This window comes from Schistosoma mansoni, chromosome 7 (genome assembly GCF_000237925.1).
Source record: "Schistosoma mansoni strain Puerto Rico chromosome 7, complete genome".
In the NCBI taxonomy this organism is placed as follows: Eukaryota; Metazoa; Platyhelminthes; class Trematoda; order Strigeidida; family Schistosomatidae; genus Schistosoma; species Schistosoma mansoni.
Window position 1 is genome coordinate 1,427,808 of NC_031501.1, and position 17,806 is coordinate 1,445,613.

Genomic DNA, 17,806 nt, shown 5'->3' on the forward strand with positions numbered 1-17,806 from the left:
TTTAATCAATAGGATTCAATCGGAACTAGACAGGACTAGACAATAACAACATTAATCATTACTTGGTGATTAATCACTTGTAAATATCCCAATCCTAAAGATCACTCGCAATACTAATCGGTCGATGGTGATAATGTCTTAAATGGTGAAGCTTGATCGAATCAGTCAAGGAGAATCGGTTTTCCCAAGACTATATGTTCACCTTGTTTATGAGTGCCATTTAGCACAAAACTGAGATCATGTATGATTTCCTGATGACTGCCTTCAATTCCCGTAAATACTTTATTCCAGTCCCGTTGAAATTGTCAATATGCGATATAACTGGGGAATGTCAGCTTTAAGAATTTCTTTGAATTTAAAATGATCTATTTCTTAGACAAAATCGATAATGAATAACAATTTATTTAGAAAACAGCTTCTAAATAATTCGTTGAATATCTTACTATCTTTCCCTTTCCCTATCTTTTATTTCATTTCTAGTTGTTATTCATTCGATCTATTTTCGGACGGTGATAATTCACGTCTTCGACTTGCTTTATCATCTGGTATGGCTGATTGTTTACTACAAAATATTGCTGTAACAAAGGTTTGTTTTTTTTTGTTGCTTCCCTGTTGTGTTCTGTCATTGTTATATCCCCCGGTGAAGCATAACAGTCATTTAATTATTTAATTTGTTCCATTGTACCTTTTTGTTGGATTAATTTTATTCAGAATTAACGACAGTTTACATTATCATCGGAATCCAATTAAATATCCATTGAAGACCATTAGGTAGGATTGTAAAAGTGTGTTTCACTCTAATTTGATGAAACTTTTAAACATTGCCCATACACTTGTTTTACCTAAGAGTTGACGCCATGGCTTTCAGAATCTACCGTGAGTACGAATTTTTTCGTTGAATAGATAGATAGGTGTACACTATTTTGGAGTGATACAGCTGTCTAGTACGCTCACTGGCTTTTATCGAAATTCCGACCGTTGTCGATTGGCTATGTAAACTATCGTCAAAGTAGCAGAAAATCCACAAATAGAAAATCTGACTTATTTTCTGTCCTCATCAATATCAATTGTTAGTGTTAACTTCGTAATTTTCAAAAAAAATATGGAGAATAGTTTGGAGTTAGAAATACAAATCACTAGGTTTCGACTTCGTGATCTAATGGTTAAACGCCCGCTTCAAGACCTAAGTTGAATCCTCGTTGGGGTTGTAGCTGCCTACTACTGAAGAGCCCTATGCTGGGACGAAACAACTGTTCAAGGTTGGCTGGCTTCTAATAGTTTGCTAAATAAGGTCAGTTGATCACGTGAGCAGTTAAATTTAACAATCTGTAAGATCTTATGGCACCTAAAATAAGACGATTGTTCGTTCAGTGTTCAGCAATTAATGTTAATTACAATAAATCCCACTTTAATATAATAGTGATAATAGTAATAACAGTATGAACAAATGACTCGTAAGGATCTGATGTGGTTTTAGTTTGAACCTATAATGGTTAGATTATCCCGATGTAGATATTTGCACTGAATTTTGATCAGTGTTATTTACATCTATGATTTATCCAACTGACAAAGAGCGCACCATGATTTTCGCAGCAAGCTACCTTCTGTTTAATCCATAAAAATTGTCTAAACTTATATTTTTCTAAACCTAATTGTCAGCAACCGTTAAAGGATATGCAATGACTGGTGTGTTCTTTTCTATCTTCATGTGAATGCTTTATAAAAAGTTGTTTACTTTCAAAACACTTTCTTCATAAAGTAACAACAGTCGAAAGAAAACAATGGAAACCTAAGTGGTAGGCACTCAATATTAATTGTTCTATCCAAATTCGTTGTAGCTCGTCCGTACAGCACATACAATTTTATCATTTGTCAAACTTGGGACTTTCATATCTCGATGAGTTGTAGTCAAATTTATTTATTTATTTATTTAAACACATAAATATTGGTACAAGGGAGCACCAGATATACATGCGCCGCACAAATCTCATTTGATTTGTGTGAGGGCTGTGATCTTGCCCAAACTGAAGCAGGTGGTTTTCTTAGGGGGCCACACCCGGAGCCTTTAACCTAAAGGTCTGATCCACAAGGCAGTGGAGCATAGTGAGGAGATGCAATCCCATGGTAGCCGGTGACCAACGATTGATTTGTACGCCATTTGTTTCCTCAGGGTACTGGAGTCCATGTGAATCATTGGTTTGGAATCAAGGTTTTCCAACTTCCCTAGGTGAACTTCCCGTGTCCACCAACCCGGTTGAAGCGCCAGACATTTGCTTTTCGTCCTCTCAATTCCGTAAACAACACCCGTGGTGCGAAAAGTCAGTGAGTAGGACTTCCCTGACAGAGGCTACATACGCGTGGCCGTTTGAGAGAGGGCGGGCCCTTCTCACTCGGCTGTACCAGGGCATTTAGGGGCTGTAGTCAATCTACACAACATGATGATATAATCATCTTTTAATAATGAAATGTAATAAATGTCATAGCAGAAAAATGTGCGAGAATATAAAACAATAAAAAAAATCAATGAAAAAACTTTCCTTCTGTCTAATTTTTCTTTATACACTGCTTAACAATCAACACACTTTACACAACAACATACTCTTCAAAAAAAAAATTAGAAGTGTTCAATTCTTGCGGCTGTAAATTTCAATGAGGCTTAATAATTAACTGTGTTGTAATTGAATGGATGAATGAATAGCTGATTTCTGCGTCATTTTTTTACTAGTGTTTGAAAAAATGTGAATTCTTCTGTTTACAAATACACCTGTATGTGTGTGTGTTTATGTATACATTCAGTGATTTATTATCACTGTACCCCTATATAGTAAGTACTTGCATTGATTTATTGTGTACATCTCAATTACTATGTACAAATTTTCTCATAAGGAGGGAGGGAGGGAGGGAGAGTTAAGTGAATTTATGCTTGTCTAGCTTCTTTTTTTCGACGATTAAAATTTTAATTAGTTGATCTATGTATTGTATAGTTGTAGCCTTAAGACAACAATCTTTTACAGTCTGGTTTTGTTTAATTGACTACCTGAGTCCAATCATTATTATTATTATTATTAATATTATTAACACATATGTAAAAGTGGTTCCACATACATAGATACACACACACACACATTCCTCTAATTATGGTAGTGATTTCTCATTCCATTTTCTCTTGTTCTGTTCTGTTTGTTTGTTTATTCATTCTTTTGGTTTGTATATTTTCCCATGGGATTGGAAATTTATTTAATTTTATTACTTTGACGTCAACTATAACTCTATACACCAATTGAATTGTCGTTGTGTATCACATCTAATTGTCACATATTGTTATACCCCGATAATAATAATAGTGAATGGTAACTTTGGGATTCATTTATTAACCAATATTATGTATATATTTGTTATCGTGTAATTGCTAAATAACTAAACTATTTGTATTCATATTCCCCTTATGATGAGCTTTAGTTTGAGCTATAAACTATTATTATACGATTTACCATTCTTGAGTTATCCCTAGTCTATCAATTACTGTTTACCACATTCACAGCCACATTTGGCTAAATCTTGTACAAATGTTATTTTCTATTTTATTGGTACGATGTGGTTAGTCTGTTTAGTATATAAACTCAGTATGTTTGAAATACAAGGATTCATACCATAGAGGCTGATATTGGTGTTCTGGACTTAACTGGCTGGACTAGGCAGAAAGCAGGACCGATACGTACTCTAGACTGCTCGTACGGTTTTCGCGTGTCACTGTTCCAATCGATAATTCTCTGCTCTCTGATTGACAGTCTTATCACGTCATACATTAACTGGGTATCCACTCGGCCACAAAGTTATAACACATATATTTTATGCAGAATAATACTATTAGGTTATAACCTAGATTACTCAAATGATATATTATACATTACAGTTTATTTAGATGTATATATTATAAAATATGATATTGTTAATTACTGAAGTGATGACCTTTTGGCTCATCATTATATCATCCAGATTATAAATTAGTTTTTTATGCCTAAAACGATACTCACAATGCTTGCTTTGGTAACATGATTTTCCCTCTTTCCTACCTTCAATCTATCTTGAAATTTTATTCCTTTTAACGTATTCTTATTGTCTCAGTATGTGAACATCAATATCCAGGGATCCGGATGCGTCCAACTGATGATTGAGAGTCCCAAGTAGAACGAAGTGTGTATCACATATTCTGTTATTTGTCAAAATTAATCAATCAATATAATTCGTCTTTTAGCTTTAGTTTTTCTATGTGAATTTGACATGTAATACTCGATTGTCCAAATGTAAGACTAAACATGAAAGAGGTATTCAAATTCATAACACACTTCTCTACAATTGAGATTGAAGCCATTTTTACTATGTTTGTAGGCTTAATAAAAGGTAAGGTGAAACTTTCCATTACCACTTTGGTTTCAAGTTTAATAGGTCGGAAATCATTTCTATTACTACTGTACATGATTCGATACACCATTGAATATTTGTACGTGCTTTAATATGAACAAGCAACTGTATCTGTTTTTTTGTGATGTGTTATTCCTTAACTCATTATTTATTGCTTGTGAAGATTTTGATGATCATGATGCGATTGAAATTAACATTCTATATGAAATTAGTCGTTGTAAAGCTGTCTTTTGTTCTCTGAATTTGTTAGATCGTCAGTGCCATCTTAATTGTTTTCTCTTATCTTACAAATTTTATCTGTTTTCCTCTTTTTTTTTCTTCGCCTTGGTTTTCAGGATTCCAAATCTTTTATCGATACTTGTGGTAATGGTCAAATTGATCGTGGTGAAGAATGTGATCCGGTTGTTCGTCGAACTCTAAGTTATTCTTCAAACTTTACTAATCCAATGTCTTGTTGTAATTTGGATACATGTTTAGCTTCTATATGGGCTGTATGCACACATGGTCCATGTTGTCATCAATGTCTTTTAAAACAAAAAGGTAGTGTATGTCGTCCAGCATTTGATCAATGTGATCTACCGGAATTTTGTACTGGTACCCACGTAAGTTGAATTGTGTTTCTTTACTTAGTAGTTTTATTTATGTGTCCGTTCTCAGAATCGGGAAAGGCGGGTGGTGAGTAATACTACGTTTAGTGTTGTGTAGTCAACCTTTGTCTGATTTAGAACAGTGAGCATTGATTTGTATTAGCATCTCTATTATGTTGATAGCATTAGTCCAAGCCTTTATACTGACGTCATGATGTCAAATCCCGTCATTTTCTCCTGACTGCGTTCTATCAATAAACTTTTTTTTATATTAGATAGGTTAAAAGCTATTGGTAAAAAGCGTTACTTCATTCCCTATGTTTTTCGATGCTAGTTGATCCTTGTTTCTGTATCTATTATAGTTGCAAAAAAACTAATGATCTATATTAAAATTGATCATGAAATATTTCTTTACTTGATGACTAACAGATTCTTTGCTAGGTTAATCGTGAAGTTTACTTTCTAATGCAGTTCGCTTAAACGGTTGGTGCCTTATCTTGGTCTAAACTCATACGCTAATTATCAATTTACGTTGTGTTACATGATGATTGGTAGTATTTAACATATACACCCCCCTAACCATCTTAGATGAAGATCCACATATTTATTAACATCTTTATATAGTATCCTACATCTAATTTTAAGACTAATCACTTATTTGCTCCATCATACTTAAGTAATACATACTTCTATAAGACATATATTAGTAATAATAAGAGTAATACACTTGTCATTATTCGATCAATTTGTACTTATTACATAATATATGTTTAGTCACATAATCCTTCATCATTATTATCAATGATTTATCAGTTATATTGATTTGTTTGATACTTTTCATGTATACATATAAATACTACTGTCTCTTACTACCTCTACCACTATGATATTTGAATCGACAACTGCATCTCTGTGCTAATGTGGTATGGCAACTCGAACTGATGTACGTACGTACGTACGTAGTTCTACATTATGGCTGACTGATAAGAGTAAAGTCCTACAAAGATCTGATCTTCTTTTCGGTGATACGTTTTCTGAAGCTGTACAATCGTATTTGTAGACAATTTATACACATGTATTATGGTTGATAGCGAAATAGTAGAGTTTTACAAAATTGTCGAAAATAATTAAATTCATTTAAGCATTGAGTGTGAAAGTGAAAGAAAATGGAGTGGTATGGTATAATATAATTAAAATTAACAAAAGGTTTCATTTATTGTATATAACAATGATAACCTCATAAAAGAAGTTGTATATGAACCTGTTATTGGTCACCGGCTACTACCATGGAATCGCACCACCTCCACTACCTTGTGGATTGGACTTGTAGGTCAAAGGCTGGTGTAGTGGCCCCCTAAGAAAACCATCCGCTTTGGTTTTAGTATAGAGACAGTATCCCAGCCTACACGCGGATTGACTAATAACTTCTTTGTGTGACATATACATATTTTGGCACTCCTTTGTAACAATTTTTGGGTCTACATAGATTATGTATTTATTTACATACATAATGTTTATTTTTGGTTCAGCCATCTTGTCCATTGGATTTATATTTGGAAAATGGTTCCCCGTGTTTGATACAATCAACACAATCACTACTTGGTACTGTATCCGCATCATCAACATCATTGTCAGCCTTATCCTCCGCATCCACTACAACTATAACAACAACTACTAGTACTACTGTTGTACAGAAAAACAATCATTCATCATCATCACAGTTGAATTATTTAGTTGAAAACCATAAATCATTATGCTATCAAGGTCGTTGTCCAACACGTCATAGTCAATGTGAAATGATTTGGGGTGAACAAGCTACAGAAGCGTCTGATTATTGTTTTCATTTACATAATACTAAAACTGATGGAGCTTGTGGTGTACAAGGACAGCATTGTACTATTGAGTTAGTTCATTTCTCATATTATACTACATATGCCATGTGTTTTTTCCTTTGATTCTGTTTGGTAATTCATTTTTTTGTTAGGTTTTATTTACAAAAAGAATATTATAACGTTTTCTGCATTGTATTATATGTATACAGATGTTTTTCTGACGCTAATTCGTGGGATGTCTTTAAGTATAAGTATTGAACACTATTTCACTCTGGTCCTTATTTATTATATTGTTTATCCCCTACTCAACTGTAGCTGGTACTTTGACATAGTGGTTAAGCTTGGATGTCATGATGACCCAGCTGAATTATACTGGCTAGAACATTAGTTTTTCTTAGGTCCTACTATGCCAAGTAAGTCATTTGAAAAGAGCAGTAAAACTAAAAGCACTCTCCCACGTCATAAGACTACCCCTAACCCAGGTTACTTCTCAGGTACCTCGAGAAGAAGCATAATCCTATAGTGTAGGCAACTGGAAAGCAACACCATTTCCCTGTAATCACTTACAGCACTCAAGACTGTTGATGTAAGCCGAAGTACACCATCAAGTTGATCTTCATCATAGACTGAAGAACTACTAAAAACTAGTTAACACAGTAGATAGCTGTTTGCTTTATTGTCAGATTCTTCAAAAGTAAGTATAGTCACAACCTCCAAGTTTCGTGAACTACTCATTTTTTCTGTTCAAATTGACATGAATGAACTGGTGCGTTTCCTAGTTTGCAAACCTAACTAATTTCATCAGGAACCACCTTAAACGATGAAATTATATAGATTCATTGGAATAGTTTAATAGAAACATATGTTGAGTAGCATGTCAATGCTAAACTTTGGATGACAGTAATAATATTTAACCTCATCAATTCAGATAGGTTTTTTATGTAAGTTTATAATGTTGTTACTCTACTTTTTCTTTTATATCATTTCTCCTTCACTCTCCCATTCTGCTTCATATCTTTAGACATGCAAAATGTGGCCTTTTACAATGTCAAGGGGGTAGACCTAGACCAGTTTCATTGGAAGCACAATCTGGTCAACCATTTGTTACGTATACAGAACATCAAGGACGTCAATTTGAATGCAAGTAAGTTTTCAAGAAAATGTCTCTACACATAATAACTTTACCAATGAAAAATGGGTCTCTTCTTTCGTTTACCTTTTTTGTTACTCCTAATGGTTGAAAAATGCGATTAATGGTTATAGTAATGGTATGCATCCTTCATTGAAACTATCTATGAATAGCCTGTGTAGCATGATCATTATATTCTCAACTATTTACTTGGACCCAGAATATGTATGTGCTAGTAAGATCTCAAATTACATAGTTTTCTCTACTTTTTTATTAATAAGTGGTACTCCGAATATGTAAGAAAGCCTGTGTTAACTTTTCTCTGTTCATAGTTTCATACTAACCTTTGATTATTATTTGATTGGCTTTTCTGGGTTTTAGTGTGCTATTTTTATTGGGCATCAAGATCGTATGTATTGCATTATAAACAAAGGTTGTTTTTAGGTATCATTACCAAGGTTTGACTTGATAATTTCGAATAAATTGAGCATTGGGTAGATTGTTATAAATCAAATAATATATTTGCAATATCCCAATGAGTAGAAAAATTAAATTTTCTGACGTTTCATGACTCAGTATAAGCCACTTCTTCAGAGAATAAATAATTTCTGCGTATTCTCTGAAGAAGTGACTTACACTGAGTCACGAAACGTCAGAGGTTTTGTTACAATTTTGGATATTTTTTGATTATCAAGCTTTTTCTTTTTTCCTGAGTTTTATCTCTAACCACATTAGGGATTGTTATTAAAATGCTGTATACTAGTAATCCGGTCTACCTAATGCGAATAGATACTGCTCAGATTAGAAGAATCGCTCAGAATTCATAATTAGCTGTCACAAAATGAAACAATAATTGACTACTCAACAATCTGCATCAATGACTCTACCGAACTAAAGCCGAAATCTACAGCTCTGACGATGCACACGTAGAGTGAATGTTTCATTGGTGAAAGCATTCAATTTTCAGCGTTTAAGCTTCAGGTTCTATTTACTTAAATTTTTACATGCCTACCTAGATGGATGCTCCATGCCCACTAATCCGGTTCGCGTGCCGGATATTTGATCTCCATTCTCTCAATTTCATAAACAATACCCCTACACATATCCCAACAATAACTAACTCTAATCCCGATTATCGGCAATAAAAAATAACAAACCCTTACTTAATATCTTCATGTTTGTTAAACAAGTTAGTGACTATCTGGGCGTATAATCCATTGGTGTTTGCAATAGTAAATATTTAGTTTTTTTTTGTATTTGGATATCAACACTGGGATATGACTTGCACATTCAACTGATGAGTTTTGAATAGGATGAAACGCTCATCCTATATTCCATTATAAGCCATATACTTAGTATACTAACACTTGTCTCTGTACAATTTCTCCCTTGTTTTTCTCTCCTACTTAAACTGTAATAAGATTTTCCAAATTTATTTCTATACTGTAATTTTATGCTTGTTTATTGGTTTCCCCTGTTTATCTATCTATTTATCTAATTCGGTTCATTTGTTTATATTTACTCTTAATTTACATCCTACACAACTTTTTCATTCTTATCTTCACCCCCCCTCTCTGCTTCATGTTTGCTACAACCTGATCAGTTGTAAACATTTGTTTGTTTATTATGATCTTTTTGTGTCAAAATGGAGACATACCCTATTGTGTTTATTTACTAATGTGTTTAATTATTCCCATTATCTATATTCTCTCCTCTTTTATTTGTGTTCTTTTTTTCGTACATTTTTACTGGGAAATTATATAGAATGGTATGGTGAGACTATAATTTATGAACGAACTCATCAAATCGAAGATCACAGCTCTTGGATTTTGACGCGAAATTGATTCATCTATTTGGTTAAATAACATATTAGCATCATAGCTGATATCAGTTGGGGGTTAAGAACCCCGACTCTAATTCTTAAGCCTAATGTCCAACGCTAAGTCTAATCCTAGTTGCCTACATTAATTTATAATCTCCTTTTTACCCTAATAATTAGATGAATATTCTCAAGATCACTTTAGCTCATTGTTCAAAGGTCATCCATAAATTATAGTCTCACCAAATGATGTTAATGTTACCACTACTAATGTGTTTTTGTACAACAATTATAATTATCGAATTGTTATATTCTTTTCTTCTTCTGTTTTCTAGTGCCTATCTCAATTTAGTTTATCATATATCTATATGTTCTTCGTTTTTCCCTATTTTGGTTAAAAATTGTTTTTGATCCATGATGGTTGGAGATAGTCGACAGGAAATCCTACTTGACCTAAGTTTCATCATATTTGGTACTAGTCACGAGCACGGTGTAATAATAATCTTGAGAGAATTAGTGTCTCATGTCAGATTGGAACTCCCAATACCCAGACTCAAAGTTAGAGACGTTACTACTGAGTTATTCGGTCCGCGACTGACCTGTTGTTGGACTGTGTTATTATTTAAAACGTGTTAGTTTAGTTCGGTTATTTATTTATTTATTTACTCTGAAGAAGTGACTTGCATTAAAGAAAGACAATCAACTCAGTAGATATTACAGTATATGCGATAACTACCAATAGGAACAAGCGAGGATTATGTGATTTTGTGTGCCACATTACAAATGGTCATGATAATATCGAGCTGTGAAAATTTTCACGTTAACAGTAATATCTATTTGGGCTAAGCCTAACAGGTTTGAACCTGGAATCTAATAGGAACGTATGCCGTTTCGACTCTCTAGGACTGAATGATATAAAAACGTGATTGTAATCTATCACGCGATCAATATCTTGTGTGGGAAGTAAGTATAATTTTTTTTTAAGAAAAAGGCATATTGACAGATCCATACTGCCTGGTTGGGGTCAGTATCATGATCGTAATCAGTGGTTAGGGATGTTGGATGGCATGGATCAAAATCGGGCACAATAGCACAGATATATTCATCCTCTTTCTTACCTTAGATAGTGACTTTCATTATCATTTCATTCTATCTTTTCAAAACATATTCTCATTGTTTAATCTTCCTGTATACAATACTTCTATTTCTATGTTATTCATCTTTGCAATCTGATCTTATTGTCGTAGTGTGATAAGATAACTTTGGTTGGCGCAGATTTATGCCATATTATACATTGATTATGACCAGCTAATTAACTTTATTGATATTAATAATGCATTCAACTACTTCACTCTCTATCATTAATTCAGGCTATGATGTAAGCCAATTCTGAAGCAACATTTCTCATTTTCAGCCAGAGAATCGCATCCCAAACATTATTGTATTGTTGTTTCTGAGCACGTGGATGATAGGGAGTAAAGTGGTTGAATGCGTCGACCGCTCCTCTTATCTTTGGAGTCTCACCAATCCTGATGGTCTGGTGTCTGACGAAATATTGGCATGGATTCAGTAGGGTCAATTGACTTCTATCAACTTGCGCCAACTTACTCCAAGCATAAAAATCATAGGAAAATCGGAAAATGAATAATGATACTGTCGTCAACATTTATACGTGTGATTAGTATGAAGTGGAACAGTTCTAATATTATCACTTGGATGCTGACTCAATGGTCTAGAGTTTAAGCGTTTGCACGTGAGATCGAATATTCTGGGTTCAATTCCCATGTACGGGATCGTGGATGCGCATCGCTGTAGAGTTCTATACTAGAACGAAGCGACCATCCAGTACTTCTAGGATTTCAGTAGTGGTCTAACATTGATCAATTTATGATCTCAACAAAAAGTTTTATTATTTTCGTTCATTATTTTTTATTATCATTGCTATTTCATATGGCAAATTATTTACTCATTCTGTGAATTTTCTTCGACCCTTATTTCTTTATTACTGTCGCTGTTGCGTTTTCTTCTATGTCCATAATCTAACAATTAATCATTTTCAATTGACTAGTAGTTGAATTTGAATTGATACAAAACATTCTATACACACACACACACACACGTCCCCCATCTATGTTTACATTTATTATTTGTTAGTGTTGCCTATGTGTTATTCATTAATGAAAAGACAATTGCTCATCTTTGTCTCTGTGCCAAATAAAGAATACAACTCTCTGTTTTGTTCGCTACACGCAACAATTATTAATACTACTCTGTTTGAGAGCTACCGCTGACAACTACGTAAATATACACTTATATTTTTTTTGTTGAACGGGTTGGATGTTGGAATATCCCAATCAAGAAAAAAAAAATCCTCAGATCCTTAATATATATTTTTTGACACTATGATTAGGACAGTTATGTTTTGGAAAAGGGAGATTTTATTCTTAGATAAAAAGAAAAAGAAGAAAATACCATAACAGACACTCCGTACACCTTGTTATCTTCATTATTATTATTGTTATTATTTTATGGGGTTTGGACACGCATTTTCCGGTTTTTCAATAAAATTTATGACATTAATTTATTACTACTATTCAATTTATAAACCAACAAACTAACTTAAACTAGTTGTCATAGTTATTTTAAGCGTTCGTTTGTTTGTGTGTTTGTGTGTATGTGTGTACACGCCCCTGTGCACTTTTGTCTGAGAGACAAGGCGATTAAACTAGTACTAGTACTAGTAGTAACAATTATACACTGTATGTAGTATCATAGCATCAGTACTAAATTTATTCAAAATAACTTGGTCCTTCCGTGTGTTAGTCATTAAAGAATTTTTACTCCATTTTCTGTATGTTTGTCTGTTGCTTTTGAAATTTCTGTTATTTTCACCGATCATAAAATTATTTCTGTGATCATAATATAAGGCACAATGGTGGAGGTGTTAGTATGTTTATTTTCAGAAGATTATTGTTTGTTTATCTTATGTGACTACTGTTTGTGTGTGTGTGTGATTGAGTTAAAGAAATGGGACGTTTTTAGTTCCACACTTAAAAAATGATTTATTTTGATAATGATAATAATAATAATACTGATATTCCTGAGAAAGATGATTCCATCTTCGTGAGTTGTTTTCCTTTGAAGAAGTTTTTCCCTTAGTTTATAATCCATTTTTGGAGGCTTATTATGTAAGCTAAGCAGCTATGATATGATATTACTTATACAACTGACTGAAGAGGGAATGAGATAGTCTATTTCAATTGATAGATAAATTAGATAATAGTTGCCTAATATTACGAATTGACTGAAGTAGTAAAATGTGACTATAGGTTTAACCCATGATGTGGGGGGGGCTGATGTTGTTAGCATACACTGTCGGGAAGTAGTCTTTTAGTTGAACAAAAAGTCAGCTATTCATTATTTCTTGGTTTTTATTGATGTAAATTATTTTCTAAAGTCAAACACTTTGGATTTGATTGATCACTGAATAATGACCAATGTTATATTTCTTTTAAAATTACTGTTAACTTAATCCTACCGATCAAGTTGCAGTGTGCCCATTAGTATGAGTAAGCAATTTGACATCGCGTACATTATGTTTATGAAAGTAAGGATTAGAGAAACACGATATTAATCACTTTTCAGAGATCAATAAATTGCGAATATCTCATTCCTACACGAAGTCCGTTGCGACCTGAATACCTCATTTGTAATATCTTCGACTGTGAAGCAGCCTCGAGTCCTATAGAGAACATTAGTTCACACAAGGTTTCCAGTAAGCCATGCCAAGTCAGTACAAGGTTTCCTACTGATTGTCTCCGGTCGCTTGGCAAAATCGAACAATCCATACAAATCTATCGTACTAACGAGTTCTCAATATCTCTTAAGTTTTAAGATAAGTATTTTTTTTCACTTTTACTCCATACTTCCCCAAAATACCCCCACTGAATAGGTTGCTTCTCCTTCTGAAATTTAAACAGGACTGATGTCTTTCAACTTCCAGATGATGACTGGATGCAGTCGACAGGAATCCCTGGACCTAGATTTCATGCTATTTGGCACTCATCAGCAAGGTGTACCTGTAATCTTGAGGAAATTAATCTTAGTTAAACAACCATTAAAAATCAAGAAGGACTGGACAGCAATGCACATCCACGAACCTGCCACCGGGACTATAACCCAGCTTCGTGAGTCTTGCTGTCGAACTCCTAACTTGCAGACCATGAAGCCGGCACCCATTTGTCTATCTGTTTAACTCCAATTTGTTTTTGTTAGCTAACGTTTCATTCAATTGACTGAAAATTTAAACCAAACCGTTGAATACTAACTCAGCGATCTAAAGGGTCGGCACTAACTGAGACACCTAACAGGTCCTGAGTTCCATCTCTAGTTCATCCTCCTAAAGAATCTTATATTTGAATCAAACAGTTGTCCAGTGTCTCCTAGTTTTTAATACAATACATCATTTGATATTATTACTTTATGAGTCCCACGGACTGATCGGTCCTGGGTTCGAATCTCGCGAGGCGTGATCCTGGACGCACATTGCTGAGGAGTCCTATACTGAGACGAAACGGCCGTCCAGTGCTACTATGGTGGTCTAGCTTTAGTTGACTCATGAATTCATCTATTAAATTACCATAGTATCCACAAAACCCCTCTCTAATTTTATTTGTTTATTTTCTACATAGATATCTGTCTCATACATCTAAAGTTCGATTTGTCCCAGAAGGCGCATCGTGTGCGCCTGATCGTTATTGTTTTCATCAAGAATGTGTACTACCACATGTTGTTTTCCAATCGAACTGTCCAACTGGTCCAATAAGTAAACAATTAGAAAATGGACATATCATCTATCAAAATGTGACATGTTCTGATCATGGTGTAAGTAAATGTTGGTGTTTTCTTTTTCTTTTTTGGAGGGAGGTGGAACAGGTAGTATATAACAGGCTTTGTGATTGTCCAAGCGTATGTATATACGTACGTAAAGTTTTCTTATAAAATAAATAAATACGTTTTCAGTTTGTGGTTATGGAGATTATAGAATTTCGTTGAAATCATGTACTGATAAACGTTAGACCATCATTGAAAACCCGGAAACAATGAACGATCATTTCGTTCTAGTACGGGACTCCTCAGCAGTGCGCATTCACGATCTTGCACGCGGGATTCAAACCCAGCACCCACGGTCTCGGCAACAAACGCCTAACCTCTAGACCACTGGACCGGCATCAAACGGTATCACTGTCAAACTCCAATCAATTTACGATATCACGCAACCATCTTCCTTTGTCTTCAGTGGGTAACTGCCTCAAACTCAACACATTTAGGCGTAAGGCGCTCGAGACCGAGCGTGCCGGGTTCCAGTCCTGCGCTCAAGATCGTAGATTCACACTGCTGAGGAGGTCCAAACTAGTACAAAACGGCCGTCCAGTGTTTCCAGATTTTTAATAGTGGTCTAACATTTGTCAGTTCATGATTTCAATGAAATACATTTTTATCGATACTGATCTATTCGTTTCCCTCTCATAAATGTGCTTATTATCAAAGGAAGATTTCTAGTTAATTGAAAAGTAATTTCAGTGTAATTTAGTCATCCTAGTATAGATTCATTCGTCATTTGACTTTTGTTTATAATTTTCAAACAGTCAGTCATAATTTAGTAGAGCCTGGGACATATAGATCAGCTCAAGGTACTGTACCAAATTACTATGATGAGATGAAATTCATAAAATCAGTAGCAAAGAAATCGAAATAATTGTAGTCAGAAAGAAAAGATAACTACAGAATAATACTAGAACTCAATATTTGAATTAAAATAAATAGTGACTGTATCTGCCCTGTTGTAACCGTTTTTAAGCCACACCATTCAACTTCGCCAACCACTGATTACAGTTATCTTGCTGATCCCGACCAGCAAGTTGGTATCCAATAACACAACTTCATGGACTAATAGGGTAACTTGGATTATCCGTCCCTAGCTTATTTCATACTAGCCAACATGACCGGTTGAGATAGACAATGGTTTAATATACTCAACACTTGTTACGATCATCTCAGTCGATACAGATTCACAACCTCATCAATCGATCTACTATCTTTACCTAGTATCCTATACCTAAACTCAAGATTGCCGACACAATCATCAGTCACACCTTGGAAATCTAGAACTAGAGATAAACTCACTCAACTATTCTCAACTCTGTAAGTTGATCAGTAAATAAGTCAGTCAGTCAGCTACAACGTAGGACCAGGCACATATATACATCGGTCCAAGTTTCCACACCTCATTAACACAACAAGATGAACACCGAATTCATAGAAGTAGTTAATTTAATGGTGGTAATATATAAAAGTAAGATTGTATATAAGGATATGGTACAGGAAGAAGCAATTTTAATCTCATAGTTTAAGGGAAGACAGAGAGTGTATACACTTACACCATTGTGATCGATTCTGCGACATCAGTAATCGAATATGTGATTCAATAATTGAATCTGTTAACTATTTGGCTACTTACTTACCTCACAAAACTAATCATACAAAGAAATATCTAAGTAAATCTTACTAAAAGATTGGGGAGAGACAGTAATGTAATGTAAATTTTAAAGATCTTATCAAAGATCTTTTTTTGTTACAAAAAACTGTATGTAGGCTAAAAAAGTGTCAAAGTGAACAGAGTTTAATCATCTAAACAATATTTAAGTCCTTATCTTTCGGTGTCTCTGAAACAGATGATGTGTGCAGTTCTTTTAAGGAAAGCAAACATAGAGAGTAAGATTTCCGACCCTGACAAGGTTGACACTTGAATTCAACTTAAAGGAAGGAGAGCGGTTGGAAATACGGCTCTCATGTGTCATCTTATAATGATTTAAGTTTGGAATAATGTATAAAGATTGAATACATTGATTGTGAAAGTACTCCACCTTTTTCATGCTTGCATTCAGAATCAAGAGTATTTTCTTTGATTTGCCTAAGTCAATTATTCTAATTGAAAATTGCATTATCTGAATTAATGGTATAAATAGTGGACTTAACCGCATAAGACTACATTTTGTTCTAGAATGACAGACTGATCATGCGCAAGATGGCATGTAGACAATGTGTAGGTGGTAAAATGTGATTGTTTTCAATCACATAAAAATCAATAACTCATTGAAAACAATTACTTGATCAATCATGTATTAAAGTCCAGGTTATATATCGAGAAATGAATACAGTCAGTGAGAATTCCTTTGAAGATTTTTTTAATGCTCAGCTGTATTTAAGCAGTAAAAATCAATAAAGGCTAAATTTGGTCGTAGTAGTATGCTTATCTGTGGAAATTATAGCTAGGAAATCTCTCAAACAACAAAAAATGAAGTTTTTAAAAAATTGCTCACAATAAAATCCTATCTATAATTAATCAGTGTGCTGACATTCACATTGAACTTGGTACCGAGTACTTACTTACTTACGCCTGTTACCCCTCGTGGAGGAACATAGGCTACTCACTAGGATTCTCCATTCAACTCAGTCTTGGACAATCCTTTTTAGTTGCTATTCATTTTTTCGATATCTGCCTTCAATTTCCGGCTCAATGTGTTCCTTGGTCTTCCTCTTTACCATTTCCCTTCAGGATTTCAAGTTAGCGTTCGCCTTGTGATGCAATTTGATGATTTCCGCAATGTATATCCTATCCACCTCCAGCGTCTTTACCTAATCCATAAAACAGTACATATAGCTTTGAACTACCTCAAATAATAATAATAATGTTACCTATAAATGATTACTTTCAAATTAATTATTTATTCATTTTCCTAGAAAGAAGAAATTTAAGAAAAGTATCATTTAAGACATTAAATAGGTAGAATATATTTGTAAAATCTCAGCCGATGAATTTGAAGTAAATCCAACGTTTCGCCTGGCAATCTGGTCCAAGCTTTTTCAAGGAATTATAAATAGTTTCACAGTATTTGGGCGCCGAGTTGATGTAAGATCAGATTGTCAGGCGAAACGTTGGATTTACTTCAAATTC

General features: G+C 34.2%; 1 protein-coding gene across 1 annotated transcript in view; it reads left to right on the plus strand.

The window, feature by feature from the left end:
* The window catches only part of Smp_127740, a gene marked incomplete at both ends in the record, with an annotated part of 76,368 nt that overhangs the window by 32,163 nt on the left and 26,399 nt on the right, over window positions 1-17,806 (plus strand). Inside the window, 5 exons of the mRNA XM_018798587.1 lie at window positions 481-586; window positions 4,758-5,024; window positions 6,539-6,912; window positions 7,863-7,985; window positions 14,481-14,673. Coding sequence (XP_018653514.1) covers window positions 481-586; window positions 4,758-5,024; window positions 6,539-6,912; window positions 7,863-7,985; window positions 14,481-14,673 — 1,063 coding nt within the window. The remainder of the gene's footprint in view (window positions 1-480; window positions 587-4,757; window positions 5,025-6,538; window positions 6,913-7,862; window positions 7,986-14,480; window positions 14,674-17,806) is intronic.